Source organism: Calonectris borealis, chromosome 24, assembly GCF_964195595.1.
Source record: "Calonectris borealis chromosome 24, bCalBor7.hap1.2, whole genome shotgun sequence".
Classification (NCBI taxonomy): Eukaryota; Metazoa; Chordata; class Aves; order Procellariiformes; family Procellariidae; genus Calonectris; species Calonectris borealis.
Genome location: NC_134335.1, coordinates 1,049,704 through 1,068,708, shown reverse-complemented (window position 1 = coordinate 1,068,708; position 19,005 = coordinate 1,049,704). Strand labels below are relative to the sequence as shown.

Below are 19,005 nucleotides of genomic sequence, written 5' to 3'. Positions count from 1 at the left end.
CCCTCTGATGAAACAGTCTGGGCTGCCCCAGGCCTGGCTCTGGCCGCGGAGGGCTTTGCGGGCACACCGAGCCCAGCTTTTGGTTCTGCCGTGCTGCTAAACGAGCTGGCCATGGCAGCCCAGACCTTGACCGGGAGCAGAGAGCGGCTGCTCCGCTTCCCCTGCGCTTTGGGCCGCCGGGAACTGTCCTGCCCAAATCCTGATACGTTCTTTGCTACAGCTCCCTGCTGCTATAAGTGAGAAGGGCTCTTCCCTAGTTGGTTCAGTGTAGGTCCGGAAGCGACTTGGACTGTCCAGTCCATTCTTGTGTTGAAGAACACGAGACTCGGCTGCACCTAAGCTCTACCTGATGTACGGTTTTCGCTTGTACTTAGAAACCCTCGCTGAAGGCTTGCAGAAGCTCCCCGGGCAGCCTGTCAGAGAGCTGGGGGAGCGGCAGGGTGCCTCGTCCCGAGCCCCCTTCGACTTGTGTCCTGCTGTCTCCGCAGGTGCAGTTAGATAACTTGCCTGGAATGAGTTTAATGGCAGGAAAAGCACTAAGCTCTGCTCGGATGTCTGATGCCGTCCTCAGCCAGTCGTCGCTGATGGCCAGCCAGCAGCTGCGCGACAGGGAGAGCGAGGGTAAGGACCTGGCCGAGCGCAGAGACGTGGCTCGGAGGGCGTGGGGTGCTGTTCGGGGTCCGGGCCGGGAACCGAGAGGACCAGCTTGCAGTCTGCGTTGCAAAGCCACCTCTCCTCCAAGTGAGCAGTGCCTGCAGGGAGCGGGGGGGTGCCCGGGCTGCGGGGGAGCGCGTGCCGATGGAGGGCAGCTCCTTGGGTGCTGCTGTCGGTCGGAGCCTGGGCTGGTGGGAGCAGTGATCTAGGCTTCCTGGAGAAACACGGGGCAGCTCCGCCTGTGCTGTGACCCCTTAGGCCGTGGCCCGATCTCCGCGCTGGAGCTGTAACTCCTTAGTGCTCCTTGTGCAGACTCGGATGTTGTTCTTTGACCTCACAGAATGCGGGGGGAGTTTGGAAGGTCAAGAGCATCCCAACCTAGGCGATGGCAACCAGCATCTAAACACCTCCTGTTACCCATCGACATGTATTACCGACGTCCTACTGAGCTACAAGCACCCGGAGGTGCCCTTTGGGATGGAGCAGGCAGGGGTGTAACCAGGAGGGAGTGAGTATTCGAGCGTCCTTCTCTTCCCAGCCGCACGCCGAGGGTTGCCTCGATGGCGGACCCAACGGCCCGTTGGCCTGACTTCCGCCTGTGTCTCCTTCCTTGCCCCCTGCTCCGAGGGGGGAGACACCATCAGCTCTGAGCTTCCGCACTGGTGGCTGTCTGCGTCCCCCCTGTTCGTTCAGGGGCAGCACCCCTCCTTCCAGGCCTTCGCTGCTCTTCCAGAGCCCCGGTGCGTCGGCGGGGTCTCCCTCCTGGGGCGTCGCTTGCGGGTCCGGAGTGGGAATGCGGTGGAGGGCTGCGGAAGCGGAATTGCCATTCTCTGGCGGGTCCTAACATCTCTGCTTCTTCTCTCTCCTGCAGGTTTTACGTCCAGCTTTGAAACGAAAGGTCCATTTTAAACCAACAGTATCTAGCAGCATTGCGCCAAATTGCCGTAGTATTTCTGACTAACTGGAATACCATGGCCCCTTTCCTCATAATCAGTTCATCCAGTGTGTCGTTCCTTTGGTTTCTTTCATTTTTGCCATATTTGCCTGTAACTCCAGCTGTCACAGAAATAACCAGAGAACCCGAGTCCCGCACGTTGGCAGAGGGTTCGCGGAGCCTGAGCACTGAGTCTGGTTTGGAGGGCTTTTACTGACCAGGGCCCCGCGGCCCGGGGGCCGCTCCGGCTCTCGGCACAGCCAGCGGAGGGGACCGCCGCCTCCCTGGCGCCCGCCCTGGCGGGGAGCGGAGCAGGGGTCCGGTGGGATCCGGGGGCCGCGCTGCCCTGCCACGCTCCAACCCTTTGCGCTGGGGAGGGGCCCAGCGTGCCCCGAGCCTGGCAGCGCTGGCGGGGGCGAGGACGGAGCCAGCCCGGCCGCGGCCCTTCCCGTGCCCCGGCAGCAGATCGCGCGTCCCCCCCGGGGCTCCGACCGGCCGGCCGGCCGGCGGGGAACACCCACCCCTGGTGCAATACGCTTCTTGTCTCATCTTCGTCTGCTTCTGTTCCCTCTCTCCGTTTGTCGGTGTGCTGAAAGGATCACCTCCTCCCCCCCAGCCTTTTCTTTTCAAATCCGCATACGACTGGGGTTGTTTTTCTTTTTCCTGGCTTAATGTAGGGAAGACAGATTTTTCTTTGTTTTCTTAGCTTCTCCTCCTGATCACGTAGGGATTGTTTTTTGGTAAATGTTGTTTTATTATTATTGTTATTAATAAAAGGCAAAAGGAATTTCTGTTTGAGAGAAATTTTTAACTAGATTCTGTTCTATATGAATTGTGACTTGCACCTTTTGTTCAAAGTATTTTATTTCTTTTGATGACATTGTACTTGTGACTGGTTTTCTCTCTCGTGCCAGTGGCGACAGTGGTATTCTCCTTTATACAGTTCAGACGTGCATAGATCTCTTCTTTGTCCTTCTTTCCATCCTCTCCTTGACGGGCAGAGCGTGAAGCCGCCCCCCAGCCGGGGCTCGGGAGCGCTTGGTGTCGTCATTGCCTTTGGGACTTTACAAGCTACAGCTCAAATTCTTCGTATTGACACTTTTCTGGAATATTTTTTAAAAAAGGAAAAATCGACCCAGCCCTCCTGAATTTGCACAGAAGGAAGTGTGAAACCAGCACGGCAGAGGTGACTTTGCTATCCGTACCCCTGCCTCGTCCCGGCCTCCCCCTGCTCCCCTGCCCCGGGAAAGCAACGCTAACCGGCTCCGCCATCCCCAAAACCGGAGAGGAGAGACGCGCCGCAGCTGCCGAGGGGCATCGCCCAGGCCGGCGCGCCCGCCGGCCTCCCGGGGCCGCGCGGCTTTGCCGGGGCGCCGCCAGCCGCTTGCGTTTCCTCACCCGGCGCCTGCGGGCTCGGGGGGACGCGGGGAGCCAGGCGGGGCCTGAGCGGGAAACACTGAAAGCCTTTCGCTCTGTACCTTCGGTTCGTTTTCCTTTTGTTTACATGACACTGTATTTCTGGGAGAGTCGACGGCCACCCTACAGCAAGCATCCGAAACAGCAGGGACTCGCTTAACCGTGCCATTTCGCAGTATCACACTTTTTTTTATCATTGCTTTGTATTGTAGTAATCAATACGCGCAGTATATGTTGAATGTATATTAATATACTTTGCTATTATTTCTGTTTTTTGGAAATGTCAGAAGTATTTTTTTCTTCCTCATTTACGTTGGACTAAAAAAGTTTCAGTAAATCTTCAGTCCATTTTTTGTGGGTCACTTGCAACTAGTCAATTAGTTGGACAGTGGGATCATGACAAATAAAACCATGATTATGATCTTCCCTGGTCTCCTGTTTGCCGTGTTGCTCAACGCCCGCTGCGGAGGCGAACAGCCTCGGCGCTCGGGGCGGCCGGGGGCGAAAGCTCAAGGTGCGGCGGCGCGGCCGCGCTCCCTGCGGAGCCGCCCTGTCCTCGCTCCGTCCCCAGAGCGGCCCCTCCGCCGCGGGGGCACGGCCGCCGTGGTGCCGCTGGCTCCGGCAGCTGCCGTAGGGTTTCCCCAAGCCCCCGGCTGCTCTGCCCAGCCCCCGCGCAGCGGCAGGGCCTCCGCTGCCGGAGCCCGGCGGCGCCTGACTCATCATGCGGAGGATGCCTGTGCAGCTGCGGCGGGTTTCACTCGTCAGCCCCCGCCGGAGCCGCTGCTCCCGGCTCTGCTGAGGGGAGAGGGGCCCTGAGCACCCCGCGGCGCTTCCCTGCCCGAGCCCGGCTCCTGCTCCAGCGCTGCCCGCCCAGGCTTGTCACGACCGGGCGGTGCGCACCTCGGCTTCGCCCCGCTCCCTCCTGCCCGTTGCGCCGCCGGGGTCGCTGCTGCCTGCTTCCCGGCCCAGTTTCTCGCCTCTGAGAGCCCAGCCGGAGCCCCGAGGGGCCCCGGGAGCCTGCCTGGGCCGGGGGTGCTGCAGAGCTCCCTGCCCGCCCTGCTCTCCCCCCTCAGGAGAACCAGCTGCGTCAGCTGCCTCCTTCCCTGTCCCGCTGCGGGCGGGGAGGGGCGGCCTTGCAGAGCCATCCCGCGTTTCAAGCCCGTCCTTCCGAAGCCGGGCTTTCCCGGGAGCGGGGCGGCTCCGGGGGGGAACAGCCGAGGCTGGGGGCTGGGGAGGAGAGGCGCGGGAAGGGAGCCGTGCCTCCAGCACGCTGCAGCACCGCAGGGGAGGGGGATGCCGACGCAGCGCCCAGCGAGCCAGCCTGGGCTGGGGGCCGCAGAGGGCCGGTGCTGCCGGCAAGCAGGGAGCGTTGCTCCCCTGTAGCAGCGGGCAGCTTCCCCGGGGCGCTAACCAGCCCCTCCTGCTGCCCGCGCGCTCCTCTGCAGCGCTGGCGGGGGACGTGCCCCCTTTCTCCCCTGTCGCCTCTTGCCAGGCGGCTTCACCCGGGCTCGGCCCCGTGCGTCGGTGCCTGCGGGCTGGTGGCAGTGGGACGGGGCAGCACCTCGGTTTGGCTGCAGGGCGGCTTCGGGCTGAGGGGAGGTTTTGGGGTGGCCGTGGCGGGGCGCCGTGGCCAGGCCGGTGTCTGCTCCAGGCGGAGCTTTTGCTTCGCTGCCCGGGTCCCCGGCGAGGGCTGGCGCCAGCGCGCACGGGGGACGCTCTGGGAAAAGGGGGTGATGTGCGCAGCGTGGGTCTCGCCGGCCCAGGGCAGGATGGGACAGAGGCCCAGAGCGGTGGCGAGCGGAGGACGAGGGGTCTGGGTACGGCGGGCCAAATCCCTGCGGGTATAAACCTCGTCCCTGGGCTGCCGGCCAATCCCCGGGGGCTGCCGAGAGGCCCCGGCGAGGCCGCAGCAGCGAGCAGGAATCTGGGTCACCGCGAGCGTAAACAGGCTCCTTGGCCGGCGAGCCGCGTCCCGCGGGGAGCTCCTGTTTGCTCGCCGCCCCTGCCAAGCCGGCGCTCCTCGGCGCTGGCCCGCGCGCGCGATCCTTGAACTCCACGCGCCACATCGCCCGCGCCGGGGAGCGATTTCTTGGGCTGCAGCGCAAGCTTATCTCCGGCGGGAACTGCCCCCTCCTGCATAAATAGCGGCGGTGGGGACGCGGCCGGCTCAGACGGGACGACCGACAGCACGGCAGCGGCAGGAGAGAGCCGGTAAGAGCCCGGGCTGCGCCAGCGGCTCCCGAGCCCCCGCAGCACCGCGGGGGCCAGAGTCCTGCCGCTCCTGGGACGCGGCGGCGCGGGCAGGGAGCCAGCGCCGGCGCCCGTCCCGCAGGCTTCGCCCGCGGCGCCAGCGGGGACCCCTCGTGCCGGGGCGGGGGCTCGCTTCGCGCTGGGGCGCGCCGGGGCTCCCTGCACCCAACTCTCTTGCTCTGCCCCCAGGTTCAGCGCGAAGATGAGAGCCGCGGTGGTGGCCCTCGCCCTGCTCTGCCTGACGGGTAGGTCCAAACGGCGCCGGGGCCGGGGCCGGGGCCGGGGCCGGGGCGGCAGCAGCTGCAGATCCCCGCGGGACGGGGCAGCCGAGCCCGACGCGAGCGCTGCTGGAAGCGCCCGGCTTCCGAAGCGCTTTGCAAGTCAGGCTGCAGCCAAGCGGCTCCCCGCTCCCCGCCGAGCCGGGCAGGTCCCGGGGCAGCGGCGGGCGGGGCGGCGGGGCTGAGCCGCCCCCGCCGCGGTCCCGCCGGGCAGTCTGTCCTGAGCGCGCCGGGCTCTCCCCGCAGGCACCCAGGCCCGCTACTTCTGGCAGCATGACGAACCCCAGGCGCCCCTGGAGCGCCTCAAGGACATGGTGGAGGTGTACCTGGAGACGGTGAAGGCCAGCGGGAAGGATGCCATCGCCCAGTTCGAGTCCTCCGCCGTGGGCAAACAGCTGGAGTAAGTGGGGGGGCGCGTGGCGGGGGGCGGCGGGGGGTCCCCGGGCGCCGTGCGTGACGTCCCGCCGCTCCCCGCAGCCTGAAGCTGGCCGACAACCTGGACACGCTGGGCGCAGCCGCCGCCAAGCTGCGGGAGGACATGGCCCCCTACTACAAGGAGGTGCGGGAGATGTGGCTGAAGGACACGGAGGCCCTGCGCCAGGAGCTGACCAAGGACCTGGAGGAGGTGAAGGAGAAGATCCGGCCCTTCCTGGACCAGTTCTCCGCCAAGTGGACGGAGGAGCTGGAGCAGTACCGCCAGCGCCTGGCGCCCGTGGCCCAGGAGCTGAAGGAGCTCACCAAGCAGAAGGTGGAGCTGATGCAGGAGAAGCTGACCCCCGTGGCCGAGGAGGCGCGGGACCGCCTGCGCGGGCACGTGGAGGAGCTGCGCAAGAACCTGGCGCCCTACAGCGACGAGCTGCGGCAGAAGCTGAGCCAGAAGCTGGAGGAGATCCGGGAGAAGGGCATCCCCCAGGCCGCCGAGTACCAGGCCAAGGTGGTGGAGCAGCTCAGCAACCTGCGCGAGAAGGTGACGCCCCTGGTGCAGGACTTCAAGGAGCGCCTCACCCCCTACGCCGAGAGCCTCAAGACCCGCTTCATCAACCTCCTGGACGACCTCCAGAAGAGCGTGGCCTGAGCCGCCGGCCGGCGCGGCCAGGGACTGACCCCGGCCCCGCTCCCGCAGCCGCCCCGGGGCCGCCCCCTGCCCTGCCCTGCCCTGCCCAGGGTGCTTCCCCCCGGGGAGGCTCCGGGGACGGGCCGCAGGAGCCCCAGGCCAGGCCAGCCCCGGGGCGTCCTCCCTGGGGACCCCCCTCCTCCCCGCCCGCCGCCTCCCCTCCCCGAGCCGGTGTCGGTCTCAGCTTTGCCTTCCTTTTGTCAAATAAACACGACTTAAGTTATTGGAGCTCGCCCAGTCTTTGCAGTGGATGCTGGCGGGGGGCGGCCTGCACGCAGCGCCGGGGGCGAGGGGTGCTCCAGCGGGAGCGGGGGGCAGGGGGAGCTGGCGGGGTGGGTGCCCTGGGCTCTCCCTGCCGCCGAGCCCGGCGCTGCCCAGGGTGCAGCCGGGCTCGGCCCCGCGCGCGGCTCTCCCTGCGCAAAGGGCTCTGCCGGGGCGGTGCGGCGCGGCGGGGGCTGGTTTTGCGGAAGCCGGGTCCCCCCAGCCTGCGGGAGTGGCACCCGGCGCCCGCCACCCCGGGCCCCACGGCGAGGGGTCCCGGCGCCCCGGCAGGGCCACGTGCTGCCCCGGCGGGAGGGAGCGGCGCCCCGGCGTGGGCGTTTGTGCCAGCCCTTCCTCACCCCACGGTGCATGCTCCTCCTCGCCCCCCCAGTGACGCCGCCACAGCCGCCTGCTTCAGCGCCGCTTTATTGCAAGAACCGTGACAGCGGGGGGGGAGCGGGGGGGACCCCAGCCCGGCCGGCCCCCGGCGGGGCTACGCGGCCGGCCTCCGCTTCCAGAGCTCCGTCAGCTGCTCCTTCAGCCAGGCCAGCCGCTGCTTCGCCAGGTCGGCGGTGTCCTCCAGCCATCGCCTGCAAGGGGAGGGGGCTCAGAGCGGGGCGCCGGCCGGGCTCCCCGCGGGCAGCGGAGCGGCGGGGCCGGGTGCCCGGGCTGGCGGGGGGGCGGGGGGGCACCTGGCCTGCTGAGCCGCCTCCGACTCCTGCACCGAGCTGAAGGCGGTCTTGGCCATGGCCGAGGCTTTCTGGGCGTACTCCTGCACCCTCCTCACCAGCGCCTCCGGCTCGCGGGGCGCGTCGGCCCCTGCAAGCACAAGCCTCGTGGGAGCGTGGGGACGGGGCCACGGGGCTGTGCCCCCCGGCAGCCTGAGCCCCGTCCCCCTCCTCCCGCCGCAGCCCTCGCCCGCCCCTTACTTGCTCCCGCCGCCAGGACGGCCGTGCAGACGAGCACGAGCAGGAGCGACGCCTTCATGGCTGGGGAGAGAGCAGAGCACGTGGCGCGGGGCGGCCGGCGGGGGCCCGCACGCCCGCGGGGGTCCCGACCCCGACCCCCTCCCCTTCCCGGCACGACCCTCGCCGGGGGCTTCCCGACTCACCTGCGCCGGGCTCTGCTCCGCGGGGGCAGCCCCGGGCTCCCACTTTATACCCTCCCCGCAGCCGCCCCCGGGGGTGTTTGTGCAAAGGTCAGGGGCGGTGGGGCTGGCCGGGGAGGGGGCGCGTCTGCAGAGACGGCTCCGCTGCCAGGCTTGCGGCAGAGGGGCCTGCCTCCCGGCCAGGAGTTGGGAAATCCCCCGGGGACCGAGGCTGCCGGGGGCTGGCCGGGGGCTCTGCATGCCTGCGCATGCGTCTGCGTGTGGGCACGCGCGTGCAGCCAGCCCGGTGCCCGCCGCAGGGCGCGTGGCGGCGAGGGCAGCCGTGGGGACAGGCCCGGGGCCGGCGTGGGCGCACACAGCACAAGGGTGACATCCAGCGGCACCGGCCCCGGCCCCGGCCCCGGGCGCGATGCCACCGGGCTGGCTCTGCCTGGGGGCACCGTGCGGCTGCCTCGCTGGGGTGGCCGCCACCCGGGAGGCGCAGGCGGGCGGTGGGTGCCCGGGCTGCGCCCGCTGGCCGAAGGGCACCACGACAGCTCTTTGGACCTTGGCCGCCGCCTGGCCGATCCCTGCCCCTGCCAGCCCTGCCCTTCGCCCCCGCCGTGACGCATCACCGCCGGTCTCCAGCCGGGAGCGGGTGGGCTGAGCCACGGGCTGCACCCCTGGGGCATGTGCCGAGAGCCCGACGGCCATGGCCCGGGACACACAGGGGTCCCAGCTCTGGTCGAGGGCACCACGTGGGTGCGACATCCCGCAGCTGCGGGGTCCTGGCCGTTCCCTGTGGCAGGGCTTCCCCCAGGAGCCCGCGCTCGGAGGGAGCGATGCTATCCTGCATGCACGCATGCAGTCTCACGTGCCCCCGTGCATCCGTCGCAGCATCCCCGAGCCCGCGTCCTGCCCCACCGCGCATCCCCGGCACAGCGCAGCCGGCAGCAGGGCTGATGGGTCCCCGCAGCCTCCCCCAGACCCCGTGCCCTGCCGCGCCGCGCATCCTGGATACTGCGCGGCCTGCGCTGGCGGGGCCATCGCTGCATCCCACGGAGGTGTGGAGCCGGGGGCTGCCCCCCCCGGTGCGCTGTCACCTCTGCCCCGGGGTCCCTGTCCCCAGGAGGGGCTCAGCCCCAGGGTGCCCGTGTGTACCCCCAGCCCCTCTCTGCCCTGGCCCCTGGCACCCCGCCGGGAGCTGGCAGGGCTGCGGGTGATGTCAGGGCTGCGCGCACGTCAGGCGCTTCCACGTCGCGACCTTGCTAAAGTCCAAGCCCGGGGCCTGTGTCACAGGCCTGCGTGGAAGCTGCCGAGGGCGCTCGGGCTGCATAAATAGCGGCCGGGCGCTCCCCGGCGCAGCAGGTTCCCGCACCCGGCGGCAGCGCAGGTGAGCGGCTGCGGTGGGGAGGAGGGGGGAGCTGGTGGGGAGAGCTGGCGCTGGGGAGAGCTGCTGGCCCCCGGCCCTCCCTTCATCTCTGCTCTGCGCTCCTGCAGGCGCCCCCAGCCCTCAGGATGTCTCCGAAGGCGGCCGCCCTTGTCCTGGTGCTCCTTGCGGTCTCGGGTGAGGCGGGTCCCCGCTGCCGGGAGGGCGGGCCTGCCCCGGGGCAGGGATGGGGACCTGACGTCCCCGGGGGAGCCGCCGAGCGGGGCTGATCCCGGCGTCCGCTTGCAGGGGCACGGGCTGAGGTCAACCCGGACGAGGTGGCCAGCGTGCTCTGGAAGTACTTCACCGAGCTGGGCAGCAATGCCAAGGAGACGGTGGACCAGCTGCAGCAAGCCGAGATCACCAAGCAGCTCAAGTGAGCCGGGGCACGGGCTGGGGGGGCACGGCGGCGGCCGGGAGGCGCTGGCAGGGGAGGGGGCCGTGGGTGCGCCGGGGTGCTGACGTCCCCCCTCTCCCCAGCACCCTGCTGGAGAGCAACCTGAAGAGCGTCAACTCGTACGCCGAGGACCTGCAGCGGCGGCTGGTGCCCTTCGCCACGGAGCTGCAGGCGCGGCTGGTGCAGGACTCGCAGCGACTGAAGGAGCAGATCCGGCGGGAGCTGGCGGAGCTGCAGGCCAAGCTGGCACCCTACGCCGACGAGGTGCACCAGCAGATCGGCACCAACATCCGCCAGCTGCAAGCCAAGATGAGCCCCTACGCCGAGGAGCTGCGCTCCCAGGTGGACCGCGGGGCCGGGGAGCTGCGGCGGGCGCTGGAGCCCTACGCCGCCGAGCTGCGGGACCGGCTGCAGGACAACGCCGAGAGCATCCAGGCCTCCCTCAGCCCCTACGCCGACCGGCTGCAGCAGCAGATCGACGGGGGCGTGGAGAGCCTGAAGGAGCGGCTGGCTCCCCTGGCCGACGAGCTGAAGGCGCAGGTGGGGCAGAGCGTGGAGGAGCTGCGGCGGGGGCTCAGCCCCTACGCCCAGGAGGTGCAGGAGGGCCTCAACCGGCAGCTGGAGAGCCTGACGGCGCAGATGGAGCGGGCGGCGGAGGAGCTGCGCGCCCGCCTGGCCGCCAGCTCGGAGGAGCTGCGCGCCCAGCTCAGCCCGCTGGCCCAGGAGCTGCGGCAGGCGGCGGGCGGCGACGCCGAGGGCCTGCGGCAGCGGCTGGCCCCCCTGGCCCAGCAGCTGGACGAGCGCGTGGGGCAGACCCTGGAGGCCTTCCGGCAGCAGGCAGCCCCCTTCGGCGAGGCCTTCGGGCAGCGGCTGGTGGAGCGGCTGGAGGAGATGCGGGGGAGGCTGGACTCGGGCGCCGCCGGCGTGGAGGACCACCTGGAGCTGCTGGAGAAGGAGGTGCGGGAGAAGGTGGCCGCCTTCCTCAGCACCGCCCAGCCGGCGGCGAACTGAGCCCCCCCGAGTGCCGCGGGGAGGGGGCGCGGGGTGGCCCTCCGCGCCCCCGCCCCGCCAGCGTTCACGGCCGCTGCCCGCGGCAGAAATAAACTGGCCCCTTGTGATGCACGTGCTGGTCTGTGTCCGTCCTCCCCGCCGCACCCTGGGGCACCAGGTCCGGCTGCTCCACGGGGAGAGCGTCACCCTCGGGTTCGGGTCCCGGGGGGGGGGAGGGCCGGGCGGGTGGGGGTCTCGGTCCCCGGCGCAGGGTCGCAGGCACCGCGCGGGGGCCGGGGGCGGTTGGTGAGCCCGTCAGCTGGGCGGCTCCGGCAGGGTCCCGGTGCACGGCCGAGCGTCCTCACCTCATCCCCCCAGCCCCCGGCCCTGCGGGGACCGTGGCCAGACGCAGCGGGGCTCGGGCGGGCGGGGAGAGGGCCCTTGTCCCCCGCGAGGACCGGCCCCATGGACGGAGGGATTTCCCGCATGGGCTGCAGCGGCAGGAGCCGCCGGACGGGAGCGCGGCCGGGGCCGCAGGGGGCAACCCCGCGCGTCCGCACGGGCGAGGGAGCAGAGCGGACTTTGGTGCTGGGGGAGCGCTGGCGACCGCTCGGAGTTTCACCCCGGCGGCGCGCTGGACTTTGCCCTCCGCCGCGGGGAGCCCGCACCCCAGCCCCGCACCCCAGCCCCGTGGGAGACGACGCTCCCAGTGGGTCCCCGTTTGCTGGGTTGCTTCAGCGCAAACGTTGCAGCGCTGCCCGGATTTAAAAGCCTGGCATCAGCAGCCGGCACTCTTCAGGGGGGTGAGGCCCCAGCTGAAAACGTTGCCATTTTTTTTCCGGGGGGAAGGCAACTCGCAGAGGAAATAGGCCAAAACGCGGCAGGTTTGGGATCCCGGCGGGAAGCGGGGCCGGGCGGCTGGCGGGTCGCAAGCAGGCAGCCCACGTGGAAGGTGCGCTCTCTTGCCCGGGTTGCAGACACGCTCACCCACGGTGCTCGTTTCACCCTTCCCTGGCACAGCCAGAGCCGGGCTCGTCCTCCCGCACCCCCCCGGACCCATCCCGGGGGTCCGGGCTCCCTTTCCCGGTTTGGGCTGCAAGCCCAGAGGACAGGAGCCGCCTGCCAGTGAGCCGCAGCCGGTTTCCCCGTCCCCGTCCCGCTGCTCTGCACCCCCTCGCCACCCCGGCAGCTCCCACCCACCGTTCGCTCTGCCACGCCAGCACCAGGGCTCCCTTATCGCAGGGAAAACAAGGGCTGATCCAGCGGGACGGCGGCCGGCCGGCGTTCGGGCAGCGCCGGCGCCACATCTCTGCCCGGGAGATGCTCGGGGAGGGGCAGGGCAGCGCAGCCTCGCAGCCCCGAGGGGGTTAAGGCTGCCGGCGGCCGCCGCGAGGTCAGGCTGGCCGGGGCGGTGGGACGGGAGCGGCGTGGGGCAGGCGAAGGGGCAGCCGGCGGTCAGATAACCGGCCCCCACGTCACCTCTCAGGAACGTCCGCGGACCTCCACGTTGTGTTTACAGGGAGTGAGGTCCAAAAAGCCTACCCCTGCGGATGCGCCTTATCGCCCGCGCCCCTCTGCCTCCCGCCGGGCGGATATAAAGGGAGCCGCGGGCCGGCTCCCGGCAGGAGGGACACGGGAGGCCACCAGGAGCCAGGTGAGGGGCGGGGGGCAGCCCCGCCGAGCCAGCGCGGGCAGGGGCACCTCGCGCCCGGTTTCGCCCCGGCCGGAGGAGCCGGGCGTCATTTCACCTGCGCGCCGGTTGCGTTACGGGGACGCCAGGAGCGAGGTCCCTGTGGAAAGCAGGCGGGGGGGGTGAAGCGCAGGGACCACCGACCTGTGAGCGCTCAGGGAGGAGACCCGCCCCGCGGCGTGAGCTAACGCGCTCCTCTGCTCTCTCCCCCCGCAGCGCGGCGGCACGCCGGCCTGGCAGACCATGCCTCCGAAGGCTGCGCTCCTCCTCATCCTCCTGGCCACCTTACCGGGTGGGTGCCGAGCGGAGGAGCTCGCTCGGGGACGGGGCAGAGCCGGGACGCGGGCTGGGCGGGAGGGCAGAGCCCGGGGTGGGCCGCGCCACGGCCGCCCCGCTAACCGCTGCCCTCCCGCCCCACAGCGTCGCCGGCCGAGCCGGCCAGGAGCGGCTTCTGGGACTACCTCAGCCAGCTGACGAGCGACAAGGACAGCCCGGAGCGCGGCCAGAGCAGCAAGCTGGGCAGGGACATCGTGTGAGTACGTCGCTCCGGGGGCTGGCCCGGCGGCGCCCGTCCCGGGTCCCTCCGCAAGCTCCCCCCAGGGCCCACCAGCACGCGCCGGCCCCCGCTTCGCTTTCCCCGGGGAGAGAAAAGCTCCCGGGAACGGCCCTCGCGGCTGGCAGCAGCTTTTATTAGGGGGGTGTTGGGGCACAGCGGAGATGCTGCGGTAAGTCGGGGCGCTCAGTAACGACATCTGCTGTCTCGTGCAGAAACCTGAAGGAAAGTATCCAGGATGGGGTCAGCTACGTGGGAAACTTCCTGGAGAAGCTGGCGCCCCTCAACAGAGGCCTCCAGCCCCGGCTCTACGGCGACTCGGACAGCCTGCGGAAGCTCCTCAGGAAAGAGCTGGAGAGCCTGAGGGTGAAACTGTCCCCGTACGTGGACGAGGTCCACCACAAGGTCGGCAAGCACCTGGAAGACCTCCGCTACCGGCTGCAGCCGTTCACGGAGGAGCTGCTGGACCAGGTGTCCCTGAGAGCCCGGGAGCTCCGGCGGCACCTCATGCCCAGCCGGGAGGTGACGGCTCAGCTCCTGGAGGGCGCGGACGAGGTCCAGAGGTTCATGGCCCATTACGCCGACAAGATCGCGTTCCACACCGACCAGGTGAAGGACATTTTCCACCCCTACGCGGACCGGCTGGTGACCGAGATCCACCGCAACGTGGAGGAGCTGCACAGGAGCGTGGCCCCTCACGCCCAGGCCAGCCCGGAGCAGCTCAACCAGCACATCCAGGAGCTCTCCGCCAAGCTGACGCAGAACGCGAGGGACCTCCACCAGAAGATCCAGCGGAACCTGGAGCAGCTCAAGGCCAAGCTGCGCCTCCACCCCGGCAGCCCGCGGGAGCCGCCGGCCCCCCCGCACCGCTACGGGGAGGAGCTGGCCCGGGAGGTGCAGCGGCGGGTGGAGGAGTTCCGGAGGGACACCCACCTCCAGATCCAGGACTTCACCCGGGCCCTCGACCAGGAGACGGAGGAGATGAGGCGGAAGCTCTCCGCCCGGCCCTCCCACCCGGGGGACCCGCAGGACGGCCCGCCCCCCGTGGAGGACCTGCACGCCCGCCTGGACGCCCTCTGGAGGGACCTGGCGCACAGCCTGAGCGAGCGGGGCGGCGAGGCCCGCTGAGGGGCCGGGGGGCGGCGGCGGGGGGCGGCGGGGCCGGGCGGGGCGGGGCCGGCTCGGTCAAGCTGAACCGCAATAAAGGCGCCGCCATCGGGGACCGGGCCCGGCCTCGCCGCCGCCTCACGTGACCGCCCCCCTCACGTGACCGCCCCGCCTCACGTGACGGCAGCGCGCAGGCGCGGCGGGGCGCGGTTCCGGCGGCGGCGGCAGCATGTCGGCGCTGGGGGCGGTGGAGGCGGCGGCGGCGGCCGCCGCGGCGGGGGGGCCGCCGGCGCCCCTGTTCCGGCCCCTCGGCGCCGAGGACGGCGAGCAGCGGCCGGCCGAGATCGAGTCTCTGTGCATGAACTGCTTCCGCAACGTGAGGGGGGCGGGCGGGCGGGCCCGGGCCGCAGGGGCCTGCGGGGGGGACGGGACAGGGGCCTGCCGGGGCAGGGCCGCGGCGGCCTCCGGGCGTCGGGGGCCGGCTCCGGGTACGGGGGCCGGCGGGGCGAGTGAGGGGCAGGGCCGGGGAAGGACCTGCCGGGGGCCGCGGCTTGCCCTGGAGCGGGGGGCTGGGGTGCAAGAGGCCGGGCCTGCTGGGAGGTGAGAGGAGGCTGGGGGTTTTGGGGGGGTGGCGGGCTCGGGGACCTGCCCGGGCGGCGTTGGCAGGAACACGGCACCCTGAGGACTCGGGTTCCCACGAGGCCCCTCGCTGCCGCAGGGGGTGACGCGGCTCCTGCTCACCAGGATCCCCTTCTTCAAAGAGATCATCGTCAGCTCCTTCGCCTGCCACAGCTGCTCCTGGTCCAACACGGAGATCCAGTCCGCGGGCAGGATCCAGGAGCAGGGCGTGCGCTACACCCTGGCTGTCACCTCCCGGCAGGTGAGCGGGGCTTCCCCTCTCCTTCCCCAGCCGCGGGGCCGGTGCCGCCCGTGTGCCAGGGCGGCGGGGAGCCGCCGCGCAGGTGCCTTGCGCACCCCTCTGTCCCTCACAAGCTGGCCTTGCTTGAGCAATAAAGTCTTTATCTTCTGTGCTGTTTGAGAAATGGCGTTATTTGTTTGGTAGTAACCGTTTAAAGCCCAAAACGTGCGTGTTCCCGGCGCGCTCGTGCGCAAATGGAGAGGCTGCTAAAGCTGGCCCGGAGCTGCCGCTGCCGCTTTGGCGGGCGCTGCGTGCCCCAGTGCGGTGGCTTAGCGTGCGGGAGCTCCTGGTCCTGTTGGGATCCCAACGCCGCTCCTCGACTGTCGTCTGCAGGACATGAACAGGGAGGTGGTGAAGACCGACTGTGCCACGGCTCGAATTCCAGAGCTGGACTTTGAGATCCCTGCTTTCACCCAGAAGGGAGGTGGGTACGCGGCCTGCGCCCGGCGGGGGTGCGGTGGGCACCGGTTGAGGGCCTGGCCTCCTCTCCCTTGGGTCAAACGAGCTTGGGAGGGAGGCTGCCAGGGATCGGTACGCGCTGGCCGTGGCGTACTTTAACGGTGCCGTCGCTTCTGTTTTCTTTCCTGCTCAAGTTCTTACCACCATTGAAGGGATAATTGACAGAGCTGTCGCGGGCCTGGAGCAGGACCAGCCCGTCCGCAGGGTAAGAGGCAGCTCCTCGGGGACGCCTGCTTGGCGAATGCTTATTTTGTTCATCCTCTGCCTATTGGCATTACACGCTGCCGACCAGAAGAGCGTTACGGGCTCTTGTGCTGTTGTCAGCGTGGTCTGCAGCTCTGGGCTGCCCCTGGCATCAGTCTCAAAGGCGTCCTCTTTTGCAGGCGACGGATGAAGAGGTGGCCAGTAAAATAGATGAGTTCATTCGTAAGCTAAAGCAGCTGAAAGAAGTACATTCCTCCTTCACCTTTGTGAGTACGCGCAAGAGTGCCGCCCCTTTCTGCCCGGGGGAAGCGCGAGGTGGCTTCCTACGGCTTCCTTCTCCCCTAGATCATAGACGATCCTTCAGGGAACAGCTTCGTGGAGAACCCTCGCGCACCGCAGAAGGACGACGCTCTTGTGGTCACTCACTACAGGAGGACTCCCCAGCAGGCTGCCATGCTGGGACTGGAGGTAACGGGGAGCTGCTGGTGCTGCGCCGTCAGCCTGCCGACGCAGGAGGCCAGCGGGCCGTGCGTGCTCTCGGCCTGGGGGAGCAGGGCTGATCCGTCCCCGCGCTCTCTGGGAGACCCTGCATTAAGGAGGAGAAGTTAACGCTGCTTCTGGTGTCCCCTCTTGCAGGGAGAGGAGTCGGATGAGAAGCCGGCTGATTCTGCGGAGGATCTGAGGAACGAGGTGGGTGACTTTGTAGCACAATGGCGGCCGTGCCTGGGCGACTGGCACCCAGGACAGGCTTTCTGGGCTGGCCGGGACTTCCCGATTCTCCCTCCCGTTCCTGTGACCCAGGTACTGCAGTTCAACACCAACTGCCCCGAGTGCAACGCTCCAGCTAACACGAATATGAAGTTAGTGCGTATCCTTTGAGTGGGGGCGTGGGCGCAGATGGGGGCCCTCTGCGGGGGTCTGCACAGAGGCTGGCGTGGGGGCGGGAGGCGCTCTGTGTGCTGACCCAGGTCTCTTCCTGCTGCGCCCATCGGGCACGGATAATTATTTCTAGCAGAGCCTGTCAGGGTGCAAATGCGTCTCGGTGCCGCTCACAACTTGCCAGCGAGCTCCTGCAATACCTGGGGAAGGACCGGGGCTGTGAAGAGGGCGGAGGCCGCTTCTTTGAGGCTTTCCTTTCGTTGAGCGTTCCTTGACCGTCTGCTCCAGAAATCCCACACTTCAAGGAAGTGATTATCATGGCCACCAACTGCGACTCCTGTGGGCACAGGACAAATGAGGCGAGCTGGAAAACTACTGACCCTTTTTTGGGGGGCGGTGGGGACGGGGAGTGGTGTTCTGTGCTTTCGTGGGTAGGTGTTTCTCAGAGGCCCCGGCCTCCGCTTCACAATGCGGCTCTTTGGGAAGCCAGGCTGGCAGGGGGGCCGGATTTATGGGCGGCGGCGTGAGGTGCGTCGCGCTGGGTGTAGTAGAGCTGCCCGCCTTGCTTCTGGGCGGGGGCCGGACCGTATGCGAGCTGTGCGGGGGCCGGCACGTGCAGCCAGGTCAGGCTGGGTCTGACTTGCCTTCCTAAACAAGCGAAGGGGGAGAATTTGGCCTTGAAGAGCTCCGTTCGGTGCAAGTCAGCCATCTCGGCTCCTGCTCAAGTCCCCCGGGTTAAGGCACTGTCCCCGGGCCTGGAGCGGCCTCTGAGCTGCCGGGGTAAACCCTCTTAAGGCATCCTGGCGTGATTTAAGCATAAAAGTCCGTGAAGCTGACTGCCGGGTGTTCCTAGGTGAAGTCCGGAGGAGCAATCGAACCGCAAGGCACCAGGATTACCCTTCGGATTACAGACCCTTCCGACATGACGAGGGATATCCTAAAGGTACAGTGCCTTTGGGTACCCGCCCTGTCCTCCTGCGGCGGGCGCGTGGGGCCCAGCCGCCCGGCCGGGGGACTCACGGGGTGCTCGCCCTTGCAGTCGGAGACGTGCAGCGTGGAGATCCCGGAGCTGGAGTTTGAGCTGGGGATGGGAGCGCTGGGGGGGAAATTCACCACGCTGGAAGGGCTGCTGAAGGACATCAGAGAGCTGGTGAGCGGTCCCGCGCTGCTGCTGGTGGAGCTCAGACCCCTCGGCATCCCTCTGCGGCCTGGCTGTGGGGCTGGGTGTCTCTCAGCTGTCTGAGCGAGTGGGTCTGCTCCTCCAGGTTGAGAGAAACCCCTTCACGCTGGGGGACAGCTCTACGCCCAGCAAAGCGGAAAAGCTGCAAGAGTTCATTAGGAAACTGCATGAGGTGAGTGCGCTCTTAATCTTCCGTGCTCTGCGATGTGGTTTTCGCCACTGTCGCTGCAGCTATGAAGTAGGTTTAAGCGAAGTCCTCGGCAAGTGTTGCGTTGCCTTTTCTAGCTGTTCCACGCTTGCCCCGCCGTGTCCTCGCTTGTTTTATCAAGCTACTACTGGTTTTTAACTGAGGCAAATGTTAGAACTGTCTAAAGCGTGCTGCGAATGTCTTGCTGCCAGAAGTGCTGAAGGATCAGCAAGAGCCTTGATGCCTGGACGTGCTCTCTTTCCGCAGATCATAGAGGGAAAGGCGAAGGCTCACTTCATCATGGATGACCCTGCAGGCAACAGCTATCTTCAGGTACGGTGTTGTGCACTCAGAGATGAACTCCTTGAGGTCTCCTGAGCCGTTCGAGTGGATTCTCTTCGTTATTTCCCTGATGCGTGTGGGCGGGCAGGGTTCCCTTCGGGGCTCTGGTAGCGAGTGGGTCGCTGCAGGGCCCTGTCCAGGGGAAGGAACCTGCTGGTGGCTTTGTGGGAAGGAAGAGGGGAGCGGTGCCTGCTCCCCGGGATTAGGGGCTGGGAACGTGGGGGTCGCGCTCTCCGTGGGGCGATGGGGGGCTTGCGGGGGGCGTGAGTCCTGCCCGAAGCCCCTTGCCATTGCTGGGGTGCTGCTGAGGAGACTTTGAGAAGAGGGGTGTGAAGGAGGCCTCCCTCTCGCCCCGCAGAACGTGTACGCCCCGGAAGAGGACCCGGAGCTGAAGGTGGAGCGCTACCAGCGTACGTTTGAGCAGAACGAAGACCTGGGCCTGAACGACATGAGGACGGAGGGCTACGAGGCAGAGGGAGCCTCGGGCCGGTAGCCGGGCGCAGCCGGACCCCGGCGGCTCTGGGGACCGGGACTCGTTTGGGGCCGGGGCCCCTCTCCCCTTCCCGGGGAAGCCGCTCCAGCCCGAGGCCGGCGGCTGCTGCTGTGTGACCGCGGGTCTGGGGCTCTCGGGGCTGCCACCCCCAAATAAAAGGTGTTCAATGGCGGCACGGTGTC

The 19,005-nt window shown here is 68.6% G+C and overlaps 6 protein-coding genes across 15 annotated transcripts in view; 5 read left to right on the top strand and 1 right to left on the bottom strand.

The window, feature by feature from the left end:
* The window catches only part of SIK3 (SIK family kinase 3), a 170,689-nt gene extending 167,259 nt beyond the window's left edge, over window positions 1-3,430 (top strand). For 8 of the 9 annotated variants that reach the window (XM_075172845.1, XM_075172843.1, XM_075172842.1 and 5 more), the window contains 3 exons: window positions 489-621; window positions 995-1,162; window positions 1,526-3,430. In XM_075172845.1, the coding sequence (XP_075028946.1) occupies window positions 489-621; window positions 995-1,152 (291 nt within the window). In that variant the 3' untranslated portion in view covers window positions 1,153-1,162; window positions 1,526-3,430. Of the gene's footprint in view, window positions 1-488; window positions 622-994; window positions 1,163-1,525 lie in introns of those variants that run through there. The other variant, XR_012677138.1, reaches the window with a different exon arrangement.
* A 1,323-nt stretch (window positions 3,431-4,753) lies between these two features.
* Window positions 4,754-6,874, top strand: APOA1 (apolipoprotein A1). Its single transcript, XM_075172815.1, has 4 exons — window positions 4,754-5,215; window positions 5,444-5,499; window positions 5,779-5,932; window positions 6,010-6,874. Exons 2-4 carry the CDS (start codon window positions 5,457-5,459, stop codon window positions 6,605-6,607), a joined length of 795 nt encoding a protein of 264 aa, XP_075028916.1. The 5' UTR covers window positions 4,754-5,215; window positions 5,444-5,456; the 3' UTR covers window positions 6,608-6,874.
* Window positions 6,875-7,315: 441 nt separating this feature from the next.
* APOC3 (apolipoprotein C3) lies at window positions 7,316-8,267 on the bottom strand. Its single transcript, XM_075172704.1, has 4 exons — window positions 8,019-8,267; window positions 7,837-7,896; window positions 7,600-7,726; window positions 7,316-7,497 (listed from the first exon to the last, which is right to left on the bottom strand). The coding sequence occupies exons 2-4, from the start codon at window positions 7,892-7,894 to the stop codon at window positions 7,401-7,403; spliced, it is 282 nt and encodes a 93-aa protein (XP_075028805.1). The 5' UTR covers window positions 7,895-7,896; window positions 8,019-8,267; the 3' UTR covers window positions 7,316-7,400.
* A 1,086-nt stretch (window positions 8,268-9,353) lies between these two features.
* Window positions 9,354-10,942, top strand: APOA4 (apolipoprotein A4). Its single transcript, XM_075172677.1, has 4 exons — window positions 9,354-9,387; window positions 9,495-9,561; window positions 9,673-9,799; window positions 9,904-10,942. The coding sequence occupies exons 2-4, from the start codon at window positions 9,513-9,515 to the stop codon at window positions 10,829-10,831; spliced, it is 1,104 nt and encodes a 367-aa protein (XP_075028778.1). The 5' UTR covers window positions 9,354-9,387; window positions 9,495-9,512; the 3' UTR covers window positions 10,832-10,942.
* Window positions 10,943-12,469: 1,527 nt separating this feature from the next.
* On the top strand, window positions 12,470-14,286 carry APOA5 (apolipoprotein A5). The gene is made up of 3 exons (XM_075172814.1): window positions 12,470-12,792; window positions 12,921-13,032; window positions 13,269-14,286. Exons 1-3 carry the CDS (start codon window positions 12,744-12,746, stop codon window positions 14,179-14,181), a joined length of 1,074 nt encoding a protein of 357 aa, XP_075028915.1. The 5' UTR covers window positions 12,470-12,743; the 3' UTR covers window positions 14,182-14,286.
* Window positions 14,287-14,369: 83 nt separating this feature from the next.
* On the top strand, window positions 14,370-18,998 carry ZPR1 (ZPR1 zinc finger). Of its 2 annotated transcripts, none has more exons than XM_075172812.1 (14): window positions 14,370-14,536; window positions 14,879-15,040; window positions 15,413-15,503; window positions 15,673-15,743; window positions 15,922-16,008; window positions 16,088-16,210; window positions 16,379-16,432; window positions 16,544-16,610; window positions 16,910-16,980; window positions 17,475-17,564; window positions 17,661-17,771; window positions 17,887-17,973; window positions 18,256-18,321; window positions 18,689-18,998. In XM_075172812.1, exons 1-14 carry the CDS (start codon window positions 14,390-14,392, stop codon window positions 18,821-18,823), a joined length of 1,362 nt encoding a protein of 453 aa, XP_075028913.1. In that variant the 5' UTR covers window positions 14,370-14,389; the 3' UTR covers window positions 18,824-18,998. The 2 variants fall into 2 exon arrangements, with proteins under 2 accessions (XP_075028913.1, XP_075028914.1); XM_075172813.1 differs by having other exon boundaries at window positions 14,525-14,536; window positions 14,905-15,040.
* The last annotated feature ends 7 nt before the right edge of the window (window positions 18,999-19,005 follow it).